Source organism: Panthera leo, chromosome C2, assembly GCF_018350215.1.
Source record: "Panthera leo isolate Ple1 chromosome C2, P.leo_Ple1_pat1.1, whole genome shotgun sequence".
Taxonomy (NCBI): Eukaryota; Metazoa; Chordata; class Mammalia; order Carnivora; family Felidae; genus Panthera; species Panthera leo.
This window is the reverse complement of record NC_056687.1, coordinates 5,623,525-5,650,740: the sequence shown is the minus strand read 5'-3', so window position 1 is coordinate 5,650,740 and position 27,216 is coordinate 5,623,525. Positions and strand designations below refer to the sequence as shown.

Here is a 27,216-nt window from a genome sequence, read left to right as displayed (position 1 = left end):
TCCCAAGCAGGCTTTGTGCTGTCAGCGCAGAGGCTGATGTGGGTCTCGAACCCATGAAACCGCAAGATCATGATCTGAGCCGAAACCAAGAGTTGGATGCTAAACGGACCCAGCCACCCAGGCGCCCCCTGCAGGTGCATTTCTAACTGCTCATCAAAAAACTTCTGCAAGTCAGGGGCGCCTGGGTGCTCAATCTGTTAAGCATCTGACTCTTGGTTTCGGCGCAGGTCCTGATCTCACGGTTTCTGAGATCGAATCCCCACATCAGGCTCCGTGCTGACCGTGCAGGCCCTGCTTGAGAATTCTCTCTCCTCTCTCTCTAAAAATAAATAAAGTTAAAAAATACACTAAAAAAACTTCTGCAAGTCGAGTTTTGTCTTTTGTTTAACAAACAAACAAATTGTACTTTAACGTACATGTATTTTTAAGTACCTAACTTCTCAGGTGTCTGAGCTGAGATGAGGTGGCTCAGGAAACGGCTCCTCTTCCCTGGAGTGAACCCCCGCCACAGCCCCCCAGCTTCTTTGCCAAAGTGACACGCTGATGTGTCAGAAACTTGGCGTCAGCTAAAAATGCTTCATTTTCTGGAGTGGGATCAGCTAATAATACTCAGAGAGGGAACGTTTTGCTCTCCCTTCTTAGGCGTATCAGACAGGGCAATTTGAGAAAACTTACAATGATGTGTTAAGTACCTCCACGGGTGTTCTAGGTTCTGAAATGAGCCACCTACGGAGCAGCTCATGCAGGAGAGAGAGGCTTGAGGACCACTCACCCCCGGGCACAGCCAGCCGTGGAGGATGGGCACTGCCTGCGAGCCTGGGCCCCCCAGTGACTAAGAGGATGGGCGGAGCACAGGTCCAGGAGGGACTGTTCGTTGGGTGGCTGGCCGTAGCCAAGGCCACCTGTGCACCTGTGCTTACAGTCGACAAGCAGTAGGACCCACTTACGGGCCAGCGCTGTTCTGGCTTCAGATGCTAACTCTTTAACCAGCACACCAATCCTGTTATTGGCCTGCATGTTACAGGCGAGGAAACCACAGCAGGCAGGTACCTTGCCTAAGGTCACGGAGCCTAGCAGAGTGGCCGAGAGCATGGGCCGTGGAGCCACAGTGCACGGCCTCAGGTCCACAGACCACAGTCTCCGCGCTCTGCGGTGGTCACTCAGTGAAAAACATCATGTCGGTCAGATTATTGAGCTCTCCACCAGCGTGGCTTTCTCTTCCCGCCCTCCTGTCCTTCTCACACGTCGCACAGAAGGCCACCTAGTAATTAACAGCCACGTATTCTGTGATTATGAAGACCACAGAGTGTCTTTTTGTCTCTTTGGTGTTTGCCACTCAAAGGATCAAGGTTGAGCTGGACATAGGAGAAAAGCTGAATCTAAAATAGTCATGGGGTGGCCAAGGCTTGTCACGCACGTGCTGGGGCCTCTGCGTGGGGAGGAGGGCTGTGGGGGATGTGAGGGATGTTGGGTCACAGACCCAGCTGCAGACACGAGCCAGAGGCCTGTCACCGCCTTGAGCAGACTGTGGGCCAACTCTGCGGCAGGACGCTTTGCTGGGGAAGAAAGTGGGCAAGGAGGGGGGTCCCCAGGAGGGGTCTTTGGCCGGGTGTCTTCTGGGGAGGTCAGCAGTGTATGCAGACTTCTTGGGGCCACGATTTGGAAGCCTCAAGAGATGGCTTACAAAGGTGAAAAGATATTTGCTCGTGTGTGGGGTTGCCGCACATTCAGAGAGTGGACAACTGTCAGGCCAGAAGGGTGAGGAAGTCTCCCCCCGAAGGAAGGTTCTACCTGGCGACCACCATGGCTCTTCATACTGTCCTATGCACTTGCAACGTTTGTTTTCCTAAACATATCTAATAGGGGTCAGTGGGATGAGGATACACTTCAAATGCTAATGGGAAAAACCTTAAGTATAGATGTCATCAAGATCTTTTCAGATTTAGGAATTTCTATGCTGTGCCAAAGATCTCACACACACACACGCACACACACACACACACCAGGAAAATGGGGTTTCACAGGGCTGCATGCCAGCAGCCAGTTATGAGACCTTGTCTAAATTATTTAACCTCTGGGGTCTCTGGGGTTTTGCTTTTGTTTTTTTGCAATTGTTATCTTTAAGAAGGACCCGGGAGTCTCTCCCTGGTGGAGAAAGCAGGCTGCAGTCATTTGCTGCGAGAGACAGAGGTGCTGATTCATCAGTGCGGCTCCTGGATGAGAGACAGTGATGGGGAAGAGGGCGGCTAAGAGGGACAAGGTGGAGGGGGTCGCCCCCATCTTTTTCAAGCAACAGTTAAAACAGAAGAATTCCATCTGCTCAAGAAGCATGAGACAGATTAGAATGAACACTTGAATGTTTACTCGCATTGGGGTTCATACTGCTTTGAGGAACGGATTCATGAACCAGGAATGTGACTGCGGTCAGAGCCCCAGTTCAAGATCACCCCCCAGACCTTCCTAATATGTGCCACACGTGCACCTCACTCTCGATGCCCCAAGGGGAAGGGCATGGTCCTGACTGGCAGACACTTGATCTTTAGTGGATCTGCAGAAACTAAAGAGGACAATTATGACAAAAGGCCCAATCCAAACGGCATGCCTCATTTGCCATTCTTTTGAGCCCTTGTACTTTTTTTTTTATGGCTTAAGGAGGATTTCTATCATCTACCTTTTACAGCCTCAGTAAGGTTATTAAAAAACAAACAGGAACTGAAGAATGACGCTCAGGTGAAATCATGACTAAAATAACATGAAATAAATACATGAAATGAATTTAGAGGTATCATTTCTACTCTAACATTTTTTTCACTTTCTGTTGGAAAACAAACTGTTTTACGTATCGATGCCCTCCCTCGTTCTCAAAGGGTTTTAAGACAAAAAACGGGGGTGGGAGTAACGTTCCTGAAGTGCCGTGAACTGGCCGACCATCGACGCTAACAGCCGGATGGCACCTAAATGCCTCCTCGCTTCAGAATCCGGTTCGGATTCAGACGGAAACGGGACTTCGGCGTGCACAAGTTTTCTAGCAATCTCAGATGAACGGCTTTGTGAGGTCTTGCAAAGTACTGAGCTTTCAGATGATAAGACACTCGGAAATTTCACCAACGTGGTGTGTGGCTCGCCTGTCCTATCAGATATATTAACCAGCTTTATCTGATCACGTTAACAATAACAAATGCTTTTCTGATGTACATATTTGAAAGCATTCGGGGCAACTGCTAATCACAGTGGTAGTGACAACCTGGGTCTCCCAGTGTGCGAGTGTGTGTGCCTATGAGCGTGTAGATATATGTGTGAGGCTGCGTGTGAGTCTGTGTGCGTGAGTGTGTGGGGGTGCGTGCGAGTGTGGCTGTGGGGGTGTGGGTGAGTGGGTCCAGTCCTTTACACAGTCACGATGTCTCACGTCCGTGGGAGCCTCGGGCCGCAGCCTGAGAAGTTTTTGCAGAAGTATCAGTGATCCCGTGGAATCACCTGCTAATTCATAAATGTCACTTCTTATAAGCAGCAGGTAAGGAGTGAGTGTTCGTAGCAGGTTTATGTCTCTAAGGGTTTCTTTCTCATCTTTCGGAGATTAAGTATAGAACTCCCACATTAGGCATTAAGCACATCGCTTTGATCCGAATACCGTCAGCCAACGGTATCTTTAGGAACCGGATGCATTTCCAAGCAGTCTTTACTTAAAGCCTTTCATGTTTTTGAATATTCAAGTATTTAACGCTTAGAAGCGTCAAGTCAAAAGAGCTGTCTTCACCACATTACCCTTCGTAGAGCTAAGGTGTTAATAGGCAATATTGCGAATGGGACCGATGTGTGAAAATACGGATGAGTCGTCACCACCGGGTTCTGGAAAACACTTCCAACAGGAAGAACAACAAAATCATTTCGGTGTCACGCTGCCTTTAAGGGAGTGCGCTCAGGTGTTCTAACTTGACGTCATTCAAGAGGGGGACGAGAAACCAGAACAAGAATATACGATGATATAGCATGACACTGTCAACAAAATAGATGCTTTTTACAAATATTTTTGCTCTACACTTTACCTCTGTGGGATTTTAAAAGAGCTCTTTTGGGGGACAAGAGGGTGAAGTTGTCAAAGAATCATTTACGTAGTTCTGTCCCTCTGTGGAGGATGGCTGTGCATTACCGGGCTTGTGGTTCTATGTTCACTAGATTCTTCTGGGCTCACTGGTCTAGCACGAGGCCAGCACAGAGTAGGTACTCAGTGTGCCTGCCTCGGATGGAGCAGGTGAATCCTTACTGAGCCCTGAGAAGCAGGTCTGATGAAGACATAAATAACTAAGGCTCCCCAAACTGCTATTTACTTAGCTTATTTATTAACGTGTCTTCCTTCCTGTACTGTGGCATCAATATTAGAGCCCCCTGCGGCCTCCGAGGCCCCGTGTGCTCTGTGTACCTGGGTGGGGACAGCCACCTGCTTGGCAGAGCAGACTCGAGATATATCTGGGGGCTCTGGCTGTGTTTGCCCAAACTGAGAGGCAAGCACGCATCAGGAGGCCACATGCAGTCAGAGGGGTTCAAAGAAGCCCCACACAAGGGGAGAGGCAGCCCCCTGCCCTGGGACAGGAGGTGCAGGAGGAGGCTGGGACTGGACTGAAGGGGAGGGTGGGAGCGTGGGCCACACGGTCTTGGGATGCAGGCCTTAGTAGCTTCCCGTGAGGGCTGTGGTACGGGTGTGTGTCTATCCCGCTCACGGAGAGGCGCTCAGTCTGGTTCAGCGACACCCACCCTCTGAAAGCAGGCACACCGAGAGGTACTCTCCCCAAGAAAGTTCTGGGCCCAACCTCGCCTCTATCTGAGCAGGCTCTCATTCAGAGGCTTGCCCAAACCAACAGAAGGATTTTGTCCTGTAACTTGGAAGAAAAATAAAAACAAACACAGAGAAACAAGAAGAACGACAGAAGAGAAACGGGAGGTGGGGAAGGAGAAGGGGAAAAAGACAGAAGGAGGTTTGGGATTAAATGGCTCCTCGTGAGGAATATTCCGGCATTCCTCCTGTGAGCCCTCTCCTGGGTCAGCTACAGGCACTTTAGAAGTTTCCCTGCTGAGTTCTATTGGGAATTTGGAAGAGGTCAGCCTTTTAGGATACACGTCACGTAGAACTTTCTAGATACAAATCAACATCTTGGTGCTGCATGTGGAGGCGGGGGCTTGGCATAGATACTCATCTAGAAAAATGCATCCATGACTAGAGGTCCCAAATGCCACCCACTCTGTTACCTCACATCACTTTTGGAGGATACATGATGTTTTAAACAGCTGTGCACACCTGTGAGAGCCTAAGAACAGGACGACAGGGGGAAAGCAGACTGTGTCCACTGATAAAGATGTGCCCTCCGTAGCCTGTATCCCACATTAGGAGGAGGGCCTGCTAATCTCAGCACACATCCTTTGGGGGCAAACTCAACAGCTCTTTTAGCCCTCTTACCTCCGTCCATCAGGTTGGCCCAGTAAATGACTCTGAACCCCTGGAGAATTCCATTCAAGGCTTCCTTGGAAAGTGTGGACCAGGATATTGATATGCTTTCTGGTGATGTTGCTATGGCTTGGACATTTTCAGGGGGGTAACTGGGCACTGAAATTAAACAATTAGAATCTGTAACACCGTGGGAGGTTTAAGTGGCAAAGCAATACCGAATAAGCAACATTAGTTTAACACTGCAACGTGCAAGGAAAGAAAAAGATCGTACTCAATCCACAAAATTAAGGAAAAAAAAAAACCCGAGTACCACTACCCTATGCAAATATTATAACTCCGTAAAATGTAAAATAATATGAGTTTATGTAAAATAATATGAGTCTATGTCCTAACATACTTCCATAGTCTCCCTTTCTGAGTTAATTGCTTCACTTTGAAGGAGGCTGGACTGGGACTGGGGAATGGGGAACGCTTCTGATATTACTGCATGAGTAAAACACCATAGCTTGTCCGATTTATTTCCCCATCACTCTTGTAAGTGACCCTCTGTATTTAGCTGCATCTGGCATGTAAACTGGAAGCCTAGCTATTGAAAAGTGCTACAGAGCAGACATGTAGTCATATAGCTTATTCACTGTCCCCCTCCTCCCAGGCCAGCCTCCCCTTTCCAAAGTATAATATTTTGTCAGAGGAAAGAGGGAAAATGGGTTAAGACAGAGGCCGGAAGGATGTCTGAGGTCTTGTTTTCTTCACATTGAGTTTATGCAAAGCTTAAATGGCCTGGCTGGGAGAAGGGACAAAGTATCAACAGAAACACACACATCAGTGCACCATGAGCATTGAAGTGAAAACCAAAAGGCATACGTAACCATGATTGCAAAGACCATGGAGTCGGAAAGAAAAATCCCAGTTTTAGGGTTCCTGGTTTTGTAAGACTTCTCTCCCTGTAAAAATGGTCGGAAGTTATGGATGCAAGTCCCCAGCGTGCGAAGTTCCTGCCTTAAAAATCTACACTTAGTGTGACAATGAACCCCATGCCTTATCTCTGCCCCTAACCTTGGGCCTCGGGACACCATTCATTCTCTATTGCTTTTCAAGCACGACTGGAAGGCATGGGAGAAGGGTGAAGTAACTCCTCATGGTCACTAGGGGGTGCTCGGTCACCGTGAGATTTGCTCCAGGACCCTGCTCATTCCTTTTTCTGGTGCAGAGTGGTTGAAAATAGAAAGCAATCCAAAATAATAATAATAATAATAATAATAATAATAATAATAATAATATAATAATAAGAAGAAGAAAAATAAGAAAAGAAAGAAATAAAGAAAAATCCCCGTTAACATTGATTTGGAAGAAATTCTTAGAAAATCAGATTTCTACATCCTAGTCGGTCCCAGGGAGAGCCTTGGATGCACTCGGGAAAAGCCCAATTCTCCTGCTTGGAATGACTGAGATGCTGGAGAGGAACAGATTTGGGCTCTGCAGTCAAGGGTGAGACCCAGTCCCTGCTGCCGGTGAGTGAATTAAGGCAAGTTTCCCTGGAACCCCCAGGCCCCGGCCCGGGCCTGGCACCTTTGTCACGGCAGAGCCAGCAGGAGCCAGGCTGTCGGGGGCCAGAGCGGCCACCAGACCAGAGCCGACGCTTGAGGAAGGAAAGGCCCGAGCGGCCGCTTCCAGAACCTACCATCCTCGAGGGTGGTGGTGATGATTTCCTGAGAAGAAGGTCCCGTCCCGGCCCGGTTGCAGGCCTGCACTACCAGGCCGTACTGGGTGAACTTATTGAGGTTGTCCAGGGTGTAAATCTCACTGTCCCCAGTGGTGTCGATACTGATAATGTTGAATTGGAAGTTGCCCCCGGTGCTGTACTCGCGGTATCCTATCTGGTAGCCACGGATAATCCCATTTTGCAAATGTTTCTTGGGAGCCTGAAGAGGAGAAGAAAAGAACGCACTAAGGAAAACTTGAGAAGGACAGGAGGGAAGCCCGCACCCACCAGCCTCTTAGGGAAGCGGAATCCGGTCGGACGGCCATGGTGATGAAGGTAGGAGGTGTCCTAACAGGAGTCGAGACAGGGATGTTTGCAGTGAGCTCATGCACAGCCGCCCTTGGCCGCGTACTCCTCCTCGGGGGTCGGAAACACCACGTACCCATGTGGTGCCTCAGCTCCACCAGCTGTCACACGGGGACACCGATCTTCACACCTTCACCTAGCAAAATCTACTGAGTAAGAGCTGCTCTGACAGGGAGTAGAAATGATTTTTTGTTTTATTTTATTAAAAATTTTTTTAAAATATTTATTTTTGAGAGAGAAAGAGAGAGAGACAGAGTGTGAGCAGGGGAGGGGCAGAGAGAGGGAGACACAGAATCCGAAGCAGGCTCCAGGCTCTGAGCTGTCAGCACAGAGCCCGACACGGGGCTCGAACCCACAGACCGTGAGATCGTGACCTGAGCCAGAGTCGAACCCATAACCGACTGAGCCCCCTAGGTGCCCCCAGAAATGAGTTTTTAAAACAAGGTCCCTGCCCTCGTGGAGCTTCCACTTTAATGGAATGTTCCAGAATAAAGGTGTTTCCAATTGAGAGCTGCATGCGAAGGGGGCCCACCAATGACAAGAAGGCAGACTTGTTTCCTTAAGGCACAAATTGTTTTGGAATCATTTCATGGGGATGTAACCTGGGCAGGGGTGAGGCTATAGTTGGCTAGTCTCTGCTAATGACAGAGGGTCTGCTGAATCGAAGACAGAACATGTTAGCCAACATCTTGGATTTTTAAAAGAAGCCAAACTCTTTACAATTATAAGAGCAGCACAACGGTGATTTTGCAGGGAGGTTTTGCAGACTTTCAGGCAGTCAAGAGATACTTACTTGTGTGCAAGTGTACATATGTGAGTATTTGTATTATGTCTGCGTGTGCATTGTGTGAGTACATGTGTGTTTGCATACGAGTGTGTGCAAGTGTGTATGTGTGCATATTTGTGTTTTGTCTGGTGTGCGTGTATCTGTGTGTCTGTATTTCACTACAAACCGTGGGCTTAGAGCCCTCAGGAGCATGAGGACTTTCTCTGTCCCCCAAGTGCTGACAATCCAATTGGAGAGAGGGAGTAAACACTTAGGAAACCAGAGAGACTCTCAAGTGTCGAGTGTCCGGCCCTGGATGCGAAGGCCAGCAGGCGTCCAGGAAGCGGCGAACTCAGAGCGGTTGGAGGGGGCCGTTCCCCGTGGACTTGGACGGGTGGCCAGGGCTCGGGCCTGGGAGGTGAGGACATAGTGCGCGGTGCCTGCAGAAAGCGGCTGGGAGAGGCAGGGTGGCCGCAGGAGAGCAAGGGTGTCCAGCACAGGGCAGCCAGGAATGGTGGCTAGGGAGCAGATGGGGCGGGGCTGGCTGGTGAGCTAGTCCTTCATCAAGGGCAAAGCGCGAGGCAGCGGCATCCACACAGGGAGAAGGCAGAAGGAGGTTCTGGGCAGCATTAATGAATTTCAGCCAATATTGATGAATTGCCTAATAGGCACCCTCCCAGTGGGATTATACCGCCGGTTACGCTGGAGTGTTAGTCTGAGCTATAGAGGAGCAGTAAAATCACAGCTTTTAAAGCAAGTTTCCTCATACTTGGTTTTCTTGGATTGCAGCTGTCTTCCTCAACAAGCAGTCTGATTTCAGGCAAATACGTAGATCCGATAGAGATCCGATGAAACAGGCATGTAAACCAGTGCGTTCATAGTCAAGTCGGCACCGTGGGATCCTGACGCGAGATCTTTTTTATAAGCACAGCTCTATGCAATCTTGTTTTTCCAGTGATGAGCTATGACTTTTCACTTTGTATGAAATCGGATCGAAAGAGTTTCGATTTTGAGAATTTGATGACATGGAAATTGTTTTACCACAACCCCTGAGTGGCATTTATATCATTTAATTAATTAATGAAATTAATTTCCCTGCAAGAGTCATCTCTAAGTAAAATTTAAAACAGGTATTTCTTTTATTTCATGTAGTTTTTAAGTGTTAAATACAGCATGGGGCGTCTGGGTGGTTCAGTTGGTTAAATGTCTGACTTCGGCTCAGGTCGTGATCTCACGGCTCGTGAGTTAGAGCCCCGCGTTGGGCTCTGTGCAGAGAGCTCGGAGTCTGGAGCCTGCTTCTGGTTCTGTGTCTCCCTTTCTCTCTCTGCTCCTTCCCTGCTCATGCTCTGTCTCTCTCTCTCAAAAATAAATAAACATTAAAAAATTTTTAATGTTAAATACAGTGACCCAAATATAAATGATATATATTTTTTAAGATTAGGTTTAGACTCATTAAATATTCTAATTTTTCAAGTGACTCACTGTGTAGGTTTAAGACCCCCTCAGACACTAGGTCAGGATCCTAATACGGTGGTTACGCATCGGATCAAGAAGCGAGAGAAGGGAATAAAGGCAATTTCCATCAGAATACGTTTACATAGCACAGCAACCAATTTAGCTAAACCTTCCAGAAGTAGAGGAACCTGCTTGCTGACTTTTAGCTCCTTGGGTTTGGGAGATTAATCATGCCTGTGATCTGGTTGCATGGGTAGGGTGGAGAAATCTTCCTTTTTTCCCTCCCATGGGTAAGAATACATTCTAACTAGCGTAATTATGCTAGACATTTTTAAATCAAAGAAACATTTAACAAATCACATGAAGAGAAAGCATTGCTTGCATGCGCAAAAACAAGGCAAAATTCTAACTGTATCAGGCAGAGTTTATGTTTTATCATTATTTTGTATGCTGAGCAGTCAGATTTCAAATTAGGGATGTGTTTACATGAAAGAAATCCTTGGAAACACTGAAAAACTCTTACCTTTTTACAAATCCATAGAAACAGGATTTTTGTACATTCAGTATAGGAAATGTTTGGGACTGTGGTGCGCATTCCAAAGTGTTTTGAAAGTGACCCTGGAGATTCTCTCTGATTTGAATGGGCAACAGGCCAGTGGGGACAGGGGGTGTGGAACAGTGGTGGCCCCTGAATCCATTTGTCTGGCAATGAGCTTCACATCATCCCAAGGCAAGTTAGTACATAATACCCTTTACTTTCAAGTTTGTTTGCAATGATGCTTTAAACATCTGAGCCTTGGAGCATGTGTTGACCTGGGATAAAGGTAGATGTATGTAAAGAAGAAATCCTAATGTGGAAGATGGTTTCAGAACCATCAACCAGTTTGATGTTAAATAGCATCAAATTGTGATCGAAAAAAAATGTTTTCATTTGTTTCATGAAACTAAATGAATGGAGTTAACGGTGGAAGAAAGGAAAAAGAGGAAATCAGGTAGAGATCTTGAATCCGGGTTGCAGGTTACTGAAGAAGGCAAATTTCCTAAGAAACCACTTCGATCATGCCCCTTCTCTCCAAATCTCAGCTGTACCTGTAGTTGAGATTTAACAAGGATGTTCCTGGACGTTCCCTGATGACCTAGGGTTCTCTCGGGCTGCTGAACAAGCACGGAAGTTCTAACTCTCTTGCATTTTCCCATCTCATGAGCCTCTCCCCGCTGCTCCCCCGCATCAGAGACTACTCCTCTCCCTTCTCTGTCAAAACCCAACTCATTCTCCACCGCCAGCTCATCGGTTTCCTTCGACTGCCTCCATCTACGTTCTCTCTCCTTCAGCCTCTGGTTCTCTCTCCTTCAGCCATCGGCTCAGCAAGAACCGATCACTTCCATCCCCTCCTGTGGCCACCGGTCTGTATCGAATGTTGGTTTCCAAGGACCTGAATGCAAGCTCCAAGCGCACAAGGATTCCCACAAGCATGCCTGAAATCTCACCCACTCACTCGTCTAAAACGGGACTTCAGCACAGGGGACATTCTCAGAAAATGTTACGGTAGATGCAGAAGAGAAGGGTTTTGAGCACGGATGAGGCTCAACAAAAGTGACGGGTAGGAATGACCTCAGTTGCAGGTTTATAATCTGACTGGGTCCAGGGCTAATGGGAAAGGCTTAAAGATGGACGAGATGCCCGGAATCAGGAATCACGATACAGGCCTGATCAGAGGCCTGGATGAGCCAGTACGGAAGGAGGTCTCAGGAGCACCGTGCAACTTAGATTCAAGCTGAGAGCTGGCTTCCACGTGGTCACTTAGTGTGGCAGCTCACGCATCAGGATGAGAGATCCAGGCAGGATTTGGAAGGGTCCGGCTTCATTTTCCAGGACCCATTAAAGCAGCAAATAGCATTCAAAGAACCAACTTATTTGGACAAAGTGATCTTTTTATTTTCCTTCTTAAAACAGGTATTCCAGAAAGTTTGCTCACTTCCTTAGCCAGCTGATGGGCTACATGTTTTCATAATAAGGATCACTTGAGGCGCCTGGGTGGCTCAGTTGGTTAAGCGGCTGATTTCAGCTCAGGTCATGATCTCACGGTCCATGGGTTTGAGCCCCGCGTTGGGCTCTCTGCACTCAGAGCCTGGAGCTCCCTTTCTCTCTCTGCTCTTCCCCCACTTGTGTTTTGTGTTTTTTTTTTCTCTTTCTCTTTCTCTCAAAAACAAACAAATAAATAAATAAGAACATTAAAAAATATACAATAAGGATCACTTAAGGCAGACCCACAGATTTAGACCAAACCTCACCTGCCAACTAGTCCTCTTACTACATACTAAAGGAAGATTCTGGAGAGTAAGTGAATGGAAAAATGAAGAAAAAAAGAACAAAGCAAGGAAGTCTAAAGTGGAGGAGGGCCCCCTTCACTCTGTATTGTAGAATTCAACATTCTGAGTCCCCTTCCGCACTGGAAGATGTTGTTATTTACAGATGGCTCTGATTTACGGGGGGTTCTGTTCCTCCCTTCTCTCAAACCCCTCAGAGTGTGCTACAGTTCCACGAGAAGCCCTTTTCTATTCACTATTGCGTTTCTCATGTAGGGGTTAATTATTTTTCCACGTTGAATACTACTCTTCCTTTCATTTGCCTTTGGATCCAGTAATGAGCCCGGTTTCTTTCCATGTGCCTCATTTATCTGCCATCTGGGGTACTCTGTCCCCTTTCTGGCCCTGGCATTTTCTTCCTCCTTTAGTCTCCCTAAACAGCCTTCTTTCATCCTTCTAGGCGCCCTTTCTCCAGCCTCCAATCCTCCCCTGCCAACCCCCACTTCCTTTAAGAAACTGTCTCTTTTGATCTCCATGACAACAGTAGCACCTTGTCAATGGATCTGTGTGGTTTTGCAAGTGCCAGTATTTTATGCATTCATCCAAATCAGCCTGGGAGCCGCAGTGGCAGATGTAGAGGTCTTTGAAAAGTTGGTAAAAACAGGGATGTGCAAATGTTCACAGCACCATCAAGGACGTGAGTGATGAGAACAGGCATCTCTTCTTTAGAAAACCACTAGCCGGGGCCTGTTTCTGGCACGCTCCCCTCCCCCTTCCCACCACAGGTGAATGGACTCTGCTCATTGCCAGGATTCACCTGCCGGCCAACCATGAGAGCTAAAAACCTCTACCGCAGACTTCTGCATTCCAGGAACACCACATTGCTCAGGCCTGTTGAGTAACTCAGGTGAAAAATGAATCGCAAATTTTCCTTTTAGATTGTTCCAAATTCACTTAAAATTGAAACCTGTCCTCATTTCCCTTTATTACAGGGGTGGCGGTCTGTCTTTTCTCATGTTCGTTCATGTTATCCCTCCAGCCCCCTTCCCTGCTCCCCAGCATAAATAGAGGCTACTCAGTAAGCTTGCGCAGTGAACGGATGCATTAAATAGAGCAGTAGGGGCTGGTGCCTCTCCCATACAAGTGGACACCTGCAAGTGAATCCGTGATTAACGCAGAGCACTATGCTTGTGGTGCCCAAGGTTGGCACTGGGTAGCATGGAAGGGAAAAGAGAGAGGTGCCTTTTCCCATTGTGGGCAAAAAGGTTCCCGAGAAGGAACACTTCCCCTGAGCCTAGAGGAAGACCAGCCGTTGCTGGAATGCAGTCGACCTTCCCTGCTGCACCCAGGCGAGATCACAAGAGATGACCCCGGAAGGAATACCTCCGAGGGACCCTTCAGGAGGGATCTGTGATGACTGTGGGGGGTGGGGATGTCTGGAGTGGGGAGAAAGCTAGGGAATCCCCTCTGAATCAGAAACCCGCTGAGGGGTAGGGGTGGTGATCTGTGTTTTCACAAGTCCTCCAGGGCATCCTGATGTATGCTCAAGCCTGAGAACCACTGTTGTTGTCTTGGGGAGTCTTTACAGAGTTGAATATTGGCCTTGCTTGGGATGGACAATGTAGTTAAACAACCACTGATTCCTTAAATTTCAGGTCACTAATAACCCATTTTCCTGGTCTCTCTGTGGAACCAAAGGGAACACAAGCAAATAATGACTGTCAGACCTTCATGGTCCCGTGAGTGGCACAGCGGGGAAGGGGCTCTGCTTCACATGCAGCCTCAGTTGGAGGGGGACCATGCCTTGCTGCACAGACCCCTGGCTGAACAGCTGCTCTGAGTGAATGGACGGTGGGTTTTGACGAAGCGATGTCCAAGAGAAGAGGTCTGCGCCTTGTCTCTGCACGAAATACAGTGTCCACGCCGTGTGTCTCCTATGAGGGGTACACATGGCCACGTGGCACCCTCCCCAAAAGTTACTGTCATCCAGTGGTCAGGACAGAATGAAGGGTCACATGTTGTGAAATACAAAGTGGACATGTGATCTGCCCATGAGACGTGCTTTGGAACACAGAAGCTATTCAGTTCAGGGCTGAGAAATTGACGGCGAATGACAGAACTCTGAAATACACACAGTATTGAGAGGCCAGGAACTCTGACTTGTAGCTGGTAGTTACTATTCCAGTCAGATTTGGCAGCTGGGGAAGAGGCAGGGGCCAAGCGTATGCGCAGGCTTGGAAAACACATGTAGAATTTTAGAAACAGGCTCTTACAATTTTATGGGATCAAACTGAGGTTAACTATTGCATAACAGGACTTCATTTATTTACTTTCTAAAGTGTGGGGTGGCTCTCATTTCATTCATTCATTCACTCAGTCATTCATTCATCCAGCCAATAAACATTTGTTTATCGCTCCTCTTGCTGGGTCCCCTCCCTTTTCGGAATGTCACTGTCCCTTCCATCCTACCCTGTCTGATAACCACACACAGCATTTCTCACCAGCCAGAGAGGCTTATCCAGCGGTTTCTACCAAAGACCTAACAAAGGAATTCACAGCACATACGCAGACCCTACTTGATTTTATATGTACTGGCTCTGAGAGCTGGTCTCCAGAATATCCCACATTTAATGTCAGGGCCTCTAGATGTCTAGATGTTTCTGAGAAACAGAGTTGGCCAGAGGGGTGATGACTCGCAGTGTCCCAGAGTCTGTGAGTGGAGTCTGTTGGAGAGAAATGGCATGGAGAATGAAGGAGCCCAGGTTCATACGAGGGAAAGAGCAGGGACAGAGTGGGGAGGGGTGCAGGAGACATCTCCGTTGGCCAACAAGGGATGTAGCCAGGGCCCAGCCAAGAAAGAATGAACCTGGAGACTGTGATGTTTGGGGAGACAGGTCCCACCTGAGTGTCTAGACACTGTGCAGGCAATGGGGATGTAGAGGGAAAGGAGTTTTGGTTAGGATGTCGAAAGAGAGCGTGTACCAGTTTGTGAACACAGGGCTGGGACCCCAACTATTTAGCAACACCTGAGTCATCTCAAAGGGCTTGGCTCCTCCTATGCGGACTAGAGGGTGACAACCTGGGCTACCTCCCCTGTAGGTAATGGGAGCCCCTGGGGATGGTAGGGTGGCCAAGGAGATCTGGGGGCACAGTTGGTCCAGATCTGCTAAGCAAGTGCAAAAGGCAGTGTTTTCAAAGGTATTAGTGTCTTTGTAGAGAAACGGTCTGCCTCAACCATACGAAGAGTTGCTTCTGTCACAGTTTTTGTAACTTCTGCTATGTATTTTCTATCCAGAAGAACCAAAGAAGATCCAAACTTCACAAGGAAGTCCTTCAGTGCTTTAAATCTTGGTTCAAAGAGCCAAGGGACAGGAAGCTTATTTGTGATGTGTTCCAATTGCATACGGCTGCTTCCCAGGCGTTGCCTTCTTCAGTAAAGCACGGTTGACAAACTATGGTCCAGGGGCCAAGTCTCTTTGGGCATTTCTTCTATATGGCCCTTAGCTAAGAACGTATATGCTTTTTACATTTTTACATGGCTGCAAAATTCAAAGGAGGGAGAATATTTTGTGGCATGTGAAAATTACGTGAGCTTCAAAGGTCAGTATGTCTAAGTAAAGTTTTACTGGAGCTTGGATGCACTCATTTGGCTGTCTGCTTCTGCCCTCCAGTGGCAGAGCTAAATGGTTAAGACAGAGGCTATAGGACTCACAAGGCTGGAAGTACTTACTCTTTGGCCCTTGACAGAAACGGCATACAGACCCCTGTGGGACACAATGTTGTGGACTGAATCAACGTGCAGGGTAGAATTCATGGGTTGCGCTAGAGTAAGCTTTGTTCAGCTTACTCTAGAACAAAGTAAGATGTGAACACGGGGCGGGGATGGGAGGTGAGCAATGGTGTGAGGAGACGCACCTCTGTGACAGGAGGGTCTGAGAGGGGCCAGGGTTGGGGCTGAGTGTTTGATGGAGTCAGTCCTCCTCCTTGCGGGGATGGCAAAGTTCTAACGGGTCCTATGAGAAGAGCAGCAGTGCCTGCATCAACAGTGGACTTTCGATCATGGGTTTAGTATCCACCGTCTACTCTTTGTGTCATGATTGAAGCACACGGCCCATTGCTTCCACAGAGCTATTAAACTTGGCTTCTTATTCGTGCTTTGGTAATGAAAGGCATTGGCCTCAACTGAAGGACCATTGGGCATGAACACTCACGAATGGGTAATGGAAGAGAAGTGTTGAGAGAGTGTTCAACAGGATAGTCTCCCCTGTCAGGAACATGCTATCCTGGACATGGGACCCCCCAAGGGACCAGTCTGGTTCTCAGATGGGGGATGAGGCCGACACATGCCCAAATGCAAAGAGAGCCACAGGTCCTGTGTTGACCCTGGAGTGACCCTGCACACTCTATACCTCATACTTTCCTTCCTTGGGGACTCTGACTTCCAGAAGTCAATAATATGCCTCCTGAATTCTTCTGTTATTTATATAAAAACAGGGCTTATTTTCAACTGTAGATGGTTAACTTCCAGAAAAAACACAAAAAATGGTAATATATCTTTAAAAGGTAGAATTGTTTCATTGCCCATATTTCTGTGATTACTCAAAGCGCACAGCATTTTTATTTCACATCTCAACTTAAACTTTTCAAAAGCATGTGCTAACGGGAGGAATCCATCACAAGAATTGAAAGAACGTAAAACTAGTTTTCAAAGAGATTTCTACAAAGAGGAGCTGGCTTTAAAAAAAAAATTATACGAGATAGAGTTGATTGGTTACATCTTACTGCATTTAGTTAAATGCATTTGTAGTGGTGAAATGAATCTGAAAGCATACGTTGTGTTTTTCTGTTTGCTTTCATGTTATCCTGAACACAGAATGTGGAAACTGGATACAGGACAGTCTCCTACAGCAATTGGCTCATGCTGTCCTGGCCAGAGTTCTTCCTGAAACAGACCACAAAGAACTTTGTCCAGCCTGGTTTTAAATGATAAAAGCAGCATCATATTTCTTCCTTTGCCTTAAGAGACATGTCCAGGACATTACAGGTGTCATCTGATGTCTGTGCAATTCTTGGTCGGACATGTGTTCCTTTATTTGTTTGATTTTTTCATTGTAACATAGGTGCCCCATTTATTAACTTAACCACCTTATTTGATTTCTCTGATAAGATGAGAAATGTCATCAGCAAGATGGCTTAATGACTGCTCTCTAGGAAAATCAAGCAAATAAAATGGTGTATCTTCATTCACTCACTTGATGGGTGCCAATTGGTTTTATGATGGTTAGAACCATACTCACTGTAGCTTGATCTGACTTGCTCTCTGTTAAAAGCAGAGTTAGTATTTTATGAGAACCAGTAAAACTAAATACGAGGCAATCTTATGACTATTTTTCTTAAAGTTACTACCTAGTCATTCATTATTAGATTATTTAAAATAAAATTTTTATTTATTTGTTGTTGCTGTTGTTTTTTTGGGTTTTTTTTTTTTTGTTTTGGTTTTGCTTTTTGTTTTTTTGTGTTTTTGTTTTTGTTTTGTTTTTTGGTAAGGCAAATTTCACAATATTTATATTTACTGGGATGTATTGGTAGCAGAATGGGCTGTGCTACCCAGAGCCACCTGGGGGCCAGCATCCTGCAGAGGGATCAAAATTGAGGCTGTCATTCAAGGGTTCAACCTGCATATTCTAAAGTGTCATCATGCCTTTTATCCTCTCTGTTATCAAGTCAGTACTGATAGATGATGAGCAGGGAAGATAATACTCATAAACAAGTCCATTCGTTTATGATAAAATAAGAAAAACTCTCTGAATGGAACGAGTGTAAAGGGTTTGAGTTTCAGCAAAGACAAAGTAAGTTGCTTGAGGTCATTTTTATCAGGTGTGGTCATGGGAGTAATACGTGATTTTCCTGAAGTCTAATCTATTACTTTTTAAATGATATCCAAGTATTCTTACTATATGCAATTTACTTGTAGAGACATTTAACTTATGTTAATCCTCCTTGATGCATGATGAAATGTCGTCAAGTGATATTTTTGCATATACTCTTATTTTTTCACCAGAAGTAGTATATATTCATACACATATGTCCCTGTAAAATTTCATAGCTAAAATTATGCATAGTGTACTTAATAGGCAATTAAGTAATTTTTAATATTATTCACTCATAAGCAATTTTTATCCTAATGTCCCATCTTAGTTATTTTATTTTATTTTTTTTTAGAGAGAGAAATAGAGAGCATGGGTGGGGGAGAGGGGCAGAGGGAGAGAGACGGAATCTTAAACAGGCCCCATGCTCAGCAAGGAGTCTGACACGAGGCTCGATCTCCTGACTCTGGGATCATGACCTAAGCCAAAATCAAGAGTCAGACGCTCAACCGACGGAGCCACCCAGGTGCTCCCCACCTTTTCTCCCCTAATGTCCCACCTTTACAACCTAATTCACTTGTAAAATATGATGTTGCTGTGTTAGACAGAGAAAGACCTGTAGCTGGTCATCAATAAATGTCCAGAACGCTCTTTTAGCTCTAACTTTGTGATTGTTATCATTATTCTTATTTGCATTTTTGATAATGTTCTCTATGAAGCCAAAAATACCTTCTTTGCCTCCTAACACTCTTCGCTAGCAGTTTATCACCTAACATCTTTGAAACAGAACAACGAAAGTGCCTCTGACGTCTTGTATTGTGTCATGTTCATCCAGCCTCAGTGTGAAACTTACAGAACAAGCCATCTGAAAGCATTGCCAGCCGGTGAATGGAGATGGCCTTAATCCTAGTCCTTAGTCCAAGCTCAATTTGTGTCCTGTCAGGGTCAATTAACTGGAGCCGTACAATGGGATGTCCCTCCTATGCTGAGTTCCAGCCAATCTCTCCAGCATGCCTGGTGTCAGACCTGGACCCACACTCCTGGCCACTAAGCAGCCTTTGGAAAGCTGGCCAGCATCTTTTTGCTGCACTTGGGGGCTGGGAACCAAGAGAATTGCCTGCTTAGGTTGGGAGGTCAGCCAGGACCCTTGGGCAGTCTGGATCAAGGCTCTCCCTGGGACAGAGAACTAGGGTCAGTGGTGAAGGCCAATCACACAGCTAAACCAGGAAGGCTAACCCAAGGGGTAGATGGAGAGAGATGCCAAATATATGCCAAATGAAGCAAATAAGCAATGGATGGGGCTGTTAAAGGGATTTGTGTACGTTATACATGTACAAAAAAGTAAGATGTGAACACAGTAAAAAAAAAAAAAAGGTTTCCAAAAACAAGGTACTTCCTCTTGATATGAATATTTTAACATGAATGCAAGCAATAGAAATTGTTCACGTGTTCATTTAACACATATTTAAATATAATTCTATGGGGGATACAGTGAACAAACAAAAACAAGACAAGATATGCCCTCTATCCTCCCAGAGCAAGTCAACTGTAAGAAGCTGAGAGAGAATACTCCTAGGCTATGTGGATGCCCAAAACGTTTCTAAATCAGCTTGGATTTTTCTTCTCTTACTATAGGGGAAAGAGCCTGGCTTGTTAATATGAGAAGGGCTGATAGTTACTTAAATATTTGTAACACATGTTGGTCATCGGGATTTTTAATAAAGCTGCTGTAAATCCAACTCTAGAACAAATTGATTAAGAAATGTAAATTCTGTAATTTTTCATAGCCTGAGGATTAAAGTGAGAAGCAAGAAATGAAGTAAAATTAATTTCAAGGCAACCCTTTTCAATTTCAACTGATGTTGGAAAAAGGGGTGTTGACTTACTGGTCTAGTTACGCTAAGGTTCAAGTTTACAGTTGGAAAGAAAGAGGGAGAAGGTAAAAGTTACATTTTTCTTCTCTCCTCTAACACTAATGTCGGGTGGAATTTATAACATGAGGTTGGAAGGAACAGGACAAGAAACTAATATTTGTTGAACTTCACTTGGGCCCAAGCTGCAGTCTTGGCATTTCAAGTACCTTAGCTTTTCGGTTGCTTAGAAACCAGTTGGAAAAGCTGCGTGAGGGTCCTCAAGTGGATAGTCCCCAGCCCTCAGATTTTGGGCAAATCCGTTTAACGTCAGGAGTTTGTACAAAACCTGACGTACTCGATACACAGATCTAATGGCATAATGTATGCAAAATTGAACACAATGCCTGGTAGAGAGCAAATGCTTCAGGGATCCCAGCCAGGGAATACTAGCTATGTTCTAGAAGGCTGTCTTTTCCAACACAGCAAGCCATTTCCTGGGTAGGGGGATTTAGATGCAGGAGTCAAGGGGAACCTGCCATTTATTAAATCATTATGATGAAAGTCACTGGCAAGAAGGCAGTTCTGTTTTTAAATGACGAGCTAAGCCATTTTCTCATTGGAAGAGCTCATCTCAGAAACATACGATAGATAGATTGCAATGGTGCTTCAATCAGTGGGAATTACTGGGGATTGTGGAGATGTGGCGTTTGGTTAAAAGCATTCTTCAGCTTACTGAAATTTAACCCCCTAAATACGCGATGTTCATATTTTATGGAAATCAGGTGTCTCTTTTCCAACATTGTTCATTCTAAATGAAATCCAGCCAGAGGGGTGGACACAGAAGGGGCAAGAAAGGTGGCAAAGTCATTCTCAGGGACCTCTCTGGAGTTATCAGTTTGACAGCTGTTTTTAGCACGGCAATATTGAAACAGCTGAAAATTCCGTAGTTTTCGGATGGCCTGCGGCTCTAAACGGACTTCTAGTTTTAAACAAAAGGAAATATTTACGTCAATAGGAAAAACAAAAAAACAAAAAACCTCTGCCTTAAACTGCATCCTCTGGAGAAGTGTTTTAAAATACCTGTGATAGTTAAATATTCCAGATGCTTAAGGTTTTCTGTTATAAGCACATGCAAATAGCGGGCAATCAAACTGTCCTGCATTTGCAATAAAATGGAATCCATGGATTCTGAGACTGGCCAGAAGAGAAGGTGATGGGCACCTTCAAAAGAGACTTGTTCCGTCGGGATTTTGACACTTAGGGACACGGACTGAAACCGCAGTTTCCTGACAAACCAAAGAATTCTCCTTTAAGTTTTATGATTTTGCAGGTACTTTATCAAATCTGTTATCAAAAATTGGTAGCTTTACATATTTGTTCTGATTTTAAGGAACGCCAGCAAAAACATGCAGTAAATTGTATTTGCTTCTGCAGACCCTTCTGGCCTTTAAAGGGTTGAGGGGGGAGCCAGAGCTAGAAAACGAACCTTTAGTATCATTTATTTTTATTTATTTAGAACCACTGATGTTACCTCTAGAGTTGCTGCCAAGGTGCGGCTCAGCATTTTTATTTAATTCCAAATACGTAAAAGTATTAAAAGCCCGATTTAATATGGCCCTGGTTCTCGGACATCTGCCCGAAGGCTGACATTTGATGTGAAGTGCAAAGGGCCATTTCCTCTGACACCTATCACAAAATTTGTGAACCATTACGGCCACTCGGTTTTCAATAAATTACAGGAGAAGCCCATTGGCCGTCCGTCTGCCCCACAGAGCAGGACTCACATCTTTGGGTGTCCACCCACGGTAGGCTCGGGAGAACCTCACTGTAGCATGGGTTAGACCCTCATGATAGTACAGCCTGAGGCTCGGATTTCCTCATAGCTGGGGTGCCTTCTCCACGGCAGGTGCTGAACGATGGAAGGCTTCAGAGGCCATTGTGATATGGAACATCTATGCTATGGACCTCATCATTCTCAGCTCACAGATGTCCTCAGCCAATCATTTGTTCATTCACTCATTCATGCGTGCCAAGGTGCCAGTCACTGGGGACCGAAGATGGATGAGACACTCCCTGACCTTCAGGAGCTCACAGAACAACAGAACGTAGAACAGAACGTAGAACCCGTGTGATGGGGGTCTCCCTGAACTGTCACCAAGAGTGAGGGTGGCACAGATGCTCCGATAATTAATTCCACTTTGGAGACGCACACATCTTCACAGAGAGTCGAGTCAGAGGGACCGGGCAGGCAGAAGGGGGAACGTTACAAGCGGTGTTGGCCATGACCCGCAAGGAGGAGGCAGAGGCCAGCTGTGGGCACGTTAAGGGCCCATTGTCACTGGAGGAAAGCAGGGTGACAGCCTGCAGCCAGTGCTGAGTGGCCTGGCGAGCCCTATGGGTAGACCATTCATTGGGCCCTGGGGAAACTTCACCAGACTTGAAAATTTTTAAATTTGACTTTTCTTTGGTGAAAGACATGGCTGGATAAAAAAGAAAGCCGTGTTGTTTATTTTGTTCAACAGAAGGGGCGTGTCACAGGAGTACTGCTTACACAGTAATTAAACGAACTTAGTCTCCAGCTCCAGTGTTAAAGAAAGGCTGCCAAAGTGCCCCTGACCTTTAAGAGGTCGAGAGCCTAAAATGGCTGTTTTCCCACCAAAGCCCCAGGGCTATTCTCTCCTCTGTCTTCTCTCCACGGAGCTCACCTTCTACTTCCGTCAGCTGTCCCGTGACCCTGAATGAGTGTCCAGCCCAGTCCTCTCACAACTTGGGGGATTTCTATCCTGCTGACTGGCGCAGGGCTCCCTCTCCGGGGAAATGTGATTTCTCTTTCTTTCTTTACTTCCTTCTCTCTTCCCTTTTCTGATCAGTCTCCGTACACAAGATATAAATCTGGGACTTCTACACCATAATAACATCAAGGCATATTTTCTCCAATGTATCATCCTTTACATATATTTTGGGTTGCAGATAAAAGCACAATTCAGTTGAATCGGGGACGCACTTCCATTACATAATCAGGCCAACAGGAAATGCCAAGCCAGCGAACGGCGGCCCTTACCTCGTTCGGTCTGTTAAGTCACCTGTGCACCTGTCCGCGTGCTGACGGGCCACACAACGTCGGCCCGCTGCTCCGAGGGAAAACACTGAACCATGCATTACGATCGGCTCATGACCTAACGGAAGCGAGGCTTTCTTCTAAGAGCCCACAACATGGTCATTCTTTTGACACTAAGAAGAAACATAACTGCAATTTACCGATTTTGGCTTTTTTTTTTCTTCTAGAGACAGAAAGGACGCAATGCCTCTTAAAGTCTCAAAAGTTTCCGTTTTTCGGTGTAGGAGCTCTGTGGACAGACAACTTTCTCATGAGGGACCAGAACGCTTTAGGGACCACAGGAATAGCTGGTGTTTTCCGGTGGCAAAGTGTGAGATGCTGCAGGGCCAGTGGAGGAAGCCTCACAGAGCCTTTGAGCCCGAGTGAGTCAGCATTCCGTCTGTAGCCTGGCCGGGATGTGTACGGGGCTACGGCTTGCTGAGTGCCTTTTATTACACAGCTTGTGATGCTCGCAGCTGCCGGACGTGCTCACAGAGACAAACACCACCCCCGTCCCACGCTGCTTGGCCTGCACTGTCCGTCCGGCTAAACGGTCCTGGCTTGCTGTCCCCCGGAGCCACAGCACTGGCTAGGGGATGTAAGAGCTCGCCGCAGGAGGGCTTGTGGCCTTAAAGTGCGTCAACACCACCATGACAACAAGGATCCTTTGGTGTTATGGACGCAGCTAGCTCACTTTTCTAAGGAGCTGGGACAGGAAGGAAAACAGCAACAGCAGGTGTGATGAGTGAGGTCTTCCCGGGTTTCAGGGGCAAGCCCCTTAAGGACCCTGCTGTGGTTGTCGACTTCTCCTCTGAGATGGAACGCAGGGAGGGAAACCAGAGCTGGAAGAGCCAGTGCAACTTACACAAGTTGGCTCCAGCAAGAATATTCTGGATAGAAGGGATTGGACCTACAGTCATCAATGGTAAGAGCACATCGAGGGATGACTAATCCCCTAGACAGTTTCCCCCACCACGTTAGTGACGTCGGGCAGTGCACCCAACGGGCCGCTTGTGACCAGCTTGTTCCAGGACATTCACCAACTCTGCTCCCTCCGCCAACAGCTTTGCTAGGAAAAAACATGCCAGCCGGACGAAATTGTGCCCAGTGGGCAGCTGTTCAGTTTGTCGCTCAAGCTGTGTCTCCCCGCGACCGGCTGGCCAGCGGCCAGTCCGCACCTGTGGCCACGTGCGGCCACTGCTGCCTTGGATGGCACCTGGCTCCCTGAGGGGACGTGATGGGCACTGTCCGGGACGCCGCGAGCTGGTGGAACAGTGCCGGCAGGGGTCCATTCCACCGGCTCAGTGGGCTTTGTGCCAGTCTCTAATGTGCCGCTGGGAGAAAAGCCACTAGAAAAAGCCCCCCCCCCCCCCCCCCCCACCGGACAGAAATGAGACGCGCCGGCCACATCTGTTTCACTCTTTGTGTGGAGACCAGCTCTTAGGACTCCATCAAATTCCACGCGTGGAAACAAGGCAAAACGACCTCGCTCTTTGTGGGTACAGAATCGGCCGCACGAGTTTTCAAAACGGGGATACACATATTCGATTTCAAGAAAAGGGCTGTTAATCTCTTTTCGCAAAACAGAAGTTGTACGAAATTGAGTGCCTCGGCATCCTACCCCTTAACACGAGTGAAGGGCACACCCCGCGCAAAAAGCGTCAGGAATGCAAGTGTTTTTACCTTCCAGGTCACTCGGATGCTCTGAGATGAGATGGGCTCCAAGTGGACTTCCTGAGGTGGGCCGTCAGGAGCTGTGAAGACCAAAGCCCACAGGCCCGTTAGAGCCGGGTTCCAGAACCGACTGAAGTCTACACAACACGCAGGCCCAGAAGGCGCCCCCCTCCCCGCCCCCCGCCACACCCCCCGGGAGCACAGGGAAACGTGTTTGCAGCTTCAGGGAGCAAATCAATTTGGCGGAGTCACTGGGTCCTAAATTTACCCCGTGTTTACCCAGTCCCAGGAACAATGAACCTTGGGGACCCGTCCTTCTGTTGCCTTCTCACCACGCCTTTGACAACGTGATTAATAAACCCTAAGGCTGAGCAAGTTCACAGGTAAAACAGGAAGTTGAAAAACAGCATTTCTTTTATAAACCTCTGCGGTGGCTGTTGGAGCGCCCTCTCTTTCCCTTGGAAGCTCATGTTTAGCGACATGGTATTGGGGCCACGCAGGTTGTTCAGAGCTATTGGGGCAAAGCAAAAAAATCGGGATTCGTCTGCCTTTGAGTCTCTTAGACGACTTTAGTTTTTCGCACTCTGATTAAAAAACTCTCGTTACCCAAAGTCTGTCGCCTTGGAAGGCGGAAGAAGCAAAGTTGAAGAGTCAAAGCGTGCAAGTCGCATCACCTTATTTTCAACGGTTGTAGAGATTCCGATTACGTTCCAGTTCCAGTCGGTCACTAGCGTGAGCGACGTGCTGGCACTGAGCACACAGCGTCGAACTCAGAGGCGGAAAATATTTTTGTCCGCCGAGAGTTCACGTGTTATCAGAACGGCGAATGCACGCTCTGGGAGAAACCCCACCGTACGGCAGACCAGATACTCAAGTGTCTTCCGAGAAGTGGAAGCAACTGGTAACCCAGGACTCCGAGGAAGAGACCCCCTCGGATGCAAACGTGCTGTCAGAATGACAATTCTGTGATCCCTGCTGAGCTGCACAAGGGCCACATCTATGGACTTGGAGATGCCCCTTTGCGGCAGGGGAAGGAGCACGTGGCAGGTAAGAAAGCAGAAACAGTGAATGTGAACTGGTCTGAAGGGTTCGCAAGTCAATGGCAGGGCTAAGATAAAGGTCAGATCAGGGGAGAGGGGAGGTCAAGGGAAACCTGTTTCCCTTGATTCAGGAGAAGCGTGAGCCATACTCGGATGGAGTTGCCAAGCTGGTGGGTGTCTCGGTCTTTCTGCCTGAGTTCAAATTCTGGCTGTTATCACTTAGTAGCTGTGTGGTGCTTTGCAGGTGACTTAATTCTCTGTCTGTTTCCCTCGTTATTTAACAGGACAATAAAATGCATGTCCTAGGATTGCTGTGAAAATCATGGACTCTGTAAATACAAGCAATAATAGTTATTACCATTGAGTGTTTTGCATAAGGGGAAGTAAAGGGGGAAATTCACACAATGAAAAGAAAAGGTACACTTGAAGGAATAACGTGTGAGCACAGACGCAAGGGCTGTATCAGGAGCAGAGGTGGTAGGGGTCCCAGGGGGCGTCGGAGCAACCACCTCCGGGTGGGAGGAGGGAAGAAAGAATGGGGATGCTTTCGGGGGACTTGCTGGGTGAGGGAAGCAGGCTCAAACCTGATTGCATTTTCCCAGCTAAATCATAAGAGGCAAGGTCAGGAAGTCAGAATTGGAGCAGGAAGGAGGGCCGTGGGCTTTAGGAACACACAGGCTTGAGGAACGGCCTGCGGAAAAGCGTGCCCCATACAGCACAGAGGAGCAGGGACCCCCAGTTTGGCACATGAACATGACATGGGGAGAAGATCATGTGTGGGCCTTCATGAGGCCACCGACAGGTGCAGACGGAGTGTGCAGGTGGGCTGGGGTGAGCAGTGCACTGGGCAGGAAGAAGCTGGCACCCAACTTCTACTGGAGGACGGACCACAGGACCCTATGACTCCATACAGGGGGGAGAAGCGGGGGTAGGGAGCTGACTCCAGAGGCCAGGGCTGGTGGGACCAGGAGAGAGTAAGAATGCCAAGAGGGGAAGACGATTTTCCAGAAAAAATGGTTCATCGTGCTTTAGAAATATGAACCGGGAGGGAATTGGAGATACTGGGTGTGCAATGAGCCCCTGGAAATGTTTACAAGGGCCGGGAGAGAGAGAGAGGAGGAGTTGAGTCTGCACTTGGCTTCCTTCCCCCATGCCTCCTTCCGTCTTGCTCACGCCAGCCCTGAGATCTGCCCTGTGGGTCTCCTTTCTGTGCTTGGTCGGCCGCTGTCCCCACGGAGGCTCTCAGCCTCACCCGACAGCCTGCTCCAGCCCCTCATCTATGGCTGGTGCCAGTTTCAAAGGGGACATGGGCCGAGAGCAGCCTTCAAACCACTCAGTCATCATACTGACTTCCCTGTGTTCTGTGTCCTGTGTCTTGCCTCCTTCTGCACGCTTCCATTCTGCACCCCCATCCCCCACGCACCCTCATGTCTCAGCTGCCACCAACATCTCAGTGGAACCCAACCACATCTGCCCTAGGCAGATCTGACCTTCTCCCCCGGAGCTTTCTTTTCCCTCTGTCAGTGTTGCCTGCCTGCACCTGTGTGATGCCCACAGTGCACCCCATCTCAGCATCGGGACCGTCACAGTCACTGTGGTGCTGGGTACACACGTAGACTGTCTTCCCCTAGTGGACTCTAAGCTGAACA

General features: G+C 47.4%; 1 protein-coding gene across 1 annotated transcript in view; it reads right to left on the bottom strand.

Annotated features, from left to right (window-relative positions):
- DSCAM (DS cell adhesion molecule) overlaps nt 1-27,216 on the bottom strand; it is a 754,840-nt gene that overhangs the window by 89,828 nt on the left and 637,796 nt on the right. The window contains exons 17-19 of the mRNA XM_042902977.1: nt 24,537-24,607; nt 7,122-7,362; nt 5,450-5,596 (exon numbers count right to left, since the gene is read on the bottom strand). Of these exons, the coding sequence (XP_042758911.1) occupies nt 5,450-5,596; nt 7,122-7,362; nt 24,537-24,607 (459 nt within the window). The remainder of the gene's footprint in view (nt 1-5,449; nt 5,597-7,121; nt 7,363-24,536; nt 24,608-27,216) is intronic.